This window comes from Dipteris shenzhenensis, chromosome 21 (assembly GCF_047967505.1).
Source record: "Dipteris shenzhenensis isolate YYH24624 ecotype China chromosome 21, Dip_SZ_1.0, whole genome shotgun sequence".
Lineage (NCBI taxonomy): Eukaryota > Viridiplantae > Streptophyta > Polypodiopsida > Gleicheniales > Dipteridaceae > Dipteris > Dipteris shenzhenensis.
In genome coordinates, this window is record NC_141616.1 from 47,929,298 (window position 1) to 47,932,023 (window position 2,726).

Consider the following 2,726-nt stretch of genomic DNA (forward strand, 5'->3'; position numbering starts at 1 on the left):
GGAAAGAAAGGAGAAGAGGACACCCTCAAGCCGCGCTATAGCACAGCTATGACTTGAATCCCTTCTACATGCAGAAGCACTAGTGAAGCTTCGTATTGTCAAGGCTGCCAAAAAACTTAGGAAAGCAAGGAGGAAACAAGGAGACTCACCTACGCAGTAATCCTCCGAGCAGAGAAGAACCAAAGTAATGGAAAGACTAGGTTCGAAAATAGGCGGCCAAAATATTTAGAAGATTAGGGTTTGAAAATAGGGGCTCAAATATATATTATCCAATCTTTTGAAATCGCTATTTTTTCATCTATGGTCGTTGTCCGTGTCTCAGTTCACACAGATCTGGAAAAAATGGTGTCTGTACAACCTGTATATTGTCTGGAACTTTGATGGCCCAAACTCACTCTCTTATTAAACTACTACCCCCATAAGGATGTGATTTGGAGGCCTGCACCTTCAGGGAGGTCTAAAGGAGGGCCTTCACAAGATGAATTGTTGACCGTATACATTTCCCAACGCTTGATCTGACACTTTTGTAAGGCTAAATCGAGCCTGTTCTGCTCAGATTCAGGAGGCCATTGACCATCAGGGGTCACAAGAACAGCACCTGTGTATGACTGGCCAGCGGCTGCTGCAGCACCACTATAAAAGAACAATCCCCAGGCTAAGTCATCTGTTACATCAACAATTCGCCAGTACTCCTTAGACACTACACCATTATCTAGAACTGAGAAATAAAAAGTGCCCGGAGAAACCCCCCGTTTTACCCTGTAATGCCTTCTCCTCCAAACCAACCTGTCATCCAAGGTTTTAACTCTAAACACTGGATCATACCACATAGAGCCTTTAGCCCTACCTCTATAAAAAATTTGAAACTGACAAGGAAATTGATCGTAGGCTGGGTTTTGCCCTGCTGCAACTCGCCAACTCCATTTTAGCTTTCCCAACCAACCAACAAAAATATCCTCAGCAAGATCATGGGTTAGAGGCTGGCCCCTGAAGAACTTGAAGGGTTGCACGTCAGGCTGTGAGGGAATATCAGCAGTCATACCAAGGCAATTGTGCTTTTGGAGGATACATAAAGAGAAGGCTTCCAATTCTGGACTCTCGTATGATGCGATGCACTGGTAACTACAAACTTGGTCTGTTGAAGCACAGCTTGTAAGACAAGACAGAGCCTTCCTACAATTTGCATCCAAAAGGCACGCCAGAATCTGGGGACCGCAATTTTTTATCATACATTTCAATGTACTCAAATCAGTTGCTCTCAAGCTCTTGAGGGACTCGATTCGAGAGACATACCCATCAATCAAAATCAGAAGTAAAAAACGAATATCGTCGCTACTTTTTCTCTTCCATGCTTCTTCTACAATGCTTAGCATCTTCAGACCCTCACTGATGTCATTCCCTGGGAGGGCTGCACGAAGTGTTGTTATGGGGTCGTTCCGCACTAGAACTTTTCCTCCTAGCCTTATTTTCAAATCAAGAGATGAATCAAAACAGACAACGTTAGGAACATTTGCTGAATGCTTCGATATCCAGCTCACGGGGACATTGTCTGTGACGCTGACAACAATCAATATGTCGGCTGTCTGTACAACTTCTATGCAAGTTTCGTCGGGCAATTCATCCTTCAACACCTTTTCATTGATGACGATCATTTCAAACCCACTATCCACCCATTTCAATCGGTGAGCCTGTCAGACACACGTGTCAGACGCTCTTCCAATCAGGTGCCGTCACAGAACAAGTTGCAGAATTCTTACTTGACATGGCTAACTTTGAATCCAAACGAATCGTAAGAATGAACGCACCGTATGTTGCAACACATCTTCCCATGTTGCTTGATTTAAGGGACTTGAAACATCATCTCCGACTATGGCTACCAATTTCGCTATCGCTCTTTCTGAAAACGTTTCAACAATGGACGAAGCTTCTTCGCCAACGGTACTGATAGCTTGTCCAGATGCACGAACATGATGCCGCAATAGCCTTTGATTGTTCCTCGGTCGTACGAGGGCACCTAAATGGGAAGCTACAGACCATAGCAATTAGGGACTGAAACTGGGAGACTGGAATTGGCTGACAAGATTCTAAACAAAGAGATAAGAGGCCTTATGTACCGAACAAACGGAGAAGCACTCATAGACTAAAGAAATGCTAGGTTGAAACCTGCTGCAGGAATGATGATTGGCGTGAGACGTTGATAAAACAGGAGGCTACGAATGGAGTGAGTTGAGACAAATGAAGGTTGCAAGGTGCTACCTGGAAAGAAAAGCAACCCCAAAATGTGAGAAGACAATGGCGAAGAGCGATCAATCACACAAAATCAAGTAAGAGCTTGAGCGATGACCTGCAAAAGCCTGAAGCAGCTGCACCATGATTTTTTTTTGGAAGACTGTAGCTCACTCAATGAGAGAGATGAAGTGCACCTACAAAATGTTTTTTTTTTACATCTTGAAACTTTTAGACAATTTAGTTTAATTAGTTATTAACAAGGTGAATTACATTCTTAGGCCTCCCGTCCATGGAGGTCTAGGTTCGTGTACATAATAGAGTGGTCGCAACCAATACATGACTTTAGTTCCAAATATTTTGCTTTCATTTGTGTTGTTCGTCCATATGTGGCCAACCTTGGATGCATGTATAGTTGTTGGTTGATGGATCAATTGTTGGAAATTTTTTGGCCTGCCTTGTGGGTAGCCTAACCAAAGACTGCATTTGGGGAAAGCAGA

The 2,726-nt window shown here is 43.5% G+C and overlaps 1 protein-coding gene across 2 annotated transcripts; it reads right to left on the bottom strand.

The window, feature by feature from the left end:
- Window positions 1-222: 222 nt before the first annotated feature.
- Window positions 223-2,425, bottom strand: LOC147888971 (violaxanthin de-epoxidase-like protein). Of its 2 annotated transcripts, none has more exons than XM_087392517.1 (4): window positions 2,345-2,425; window positions 2,164-2,256; window positions 1,806-2,014; window positions 223-1,688 (listed from the first exon to the last, which is right to left on the bottom strand). In XM_087392517.1, the coding sequence occupies exons 1-4, from the start codon at window positions 2,370-2,372 to the stop codon at window positions 411-413; spliced, it is 1,608 nt and encodes a 535-aa protein (XP_087248643.1). In that variant the 5' UTR covers window positions 2,373-2,425; the 3' UTR covers window positions 223-410. The 2 variants fall into 2 exon arrangements, with proteins under 2 accessions (XP_087248643.1, XP_087248642.1); XM_087392516.1 differs by having other exon boundaries at window positions 1,806-2,026.
- Between the last annotated feature and the right edge of the window lie 301 nt (window positions 2,426-2,726).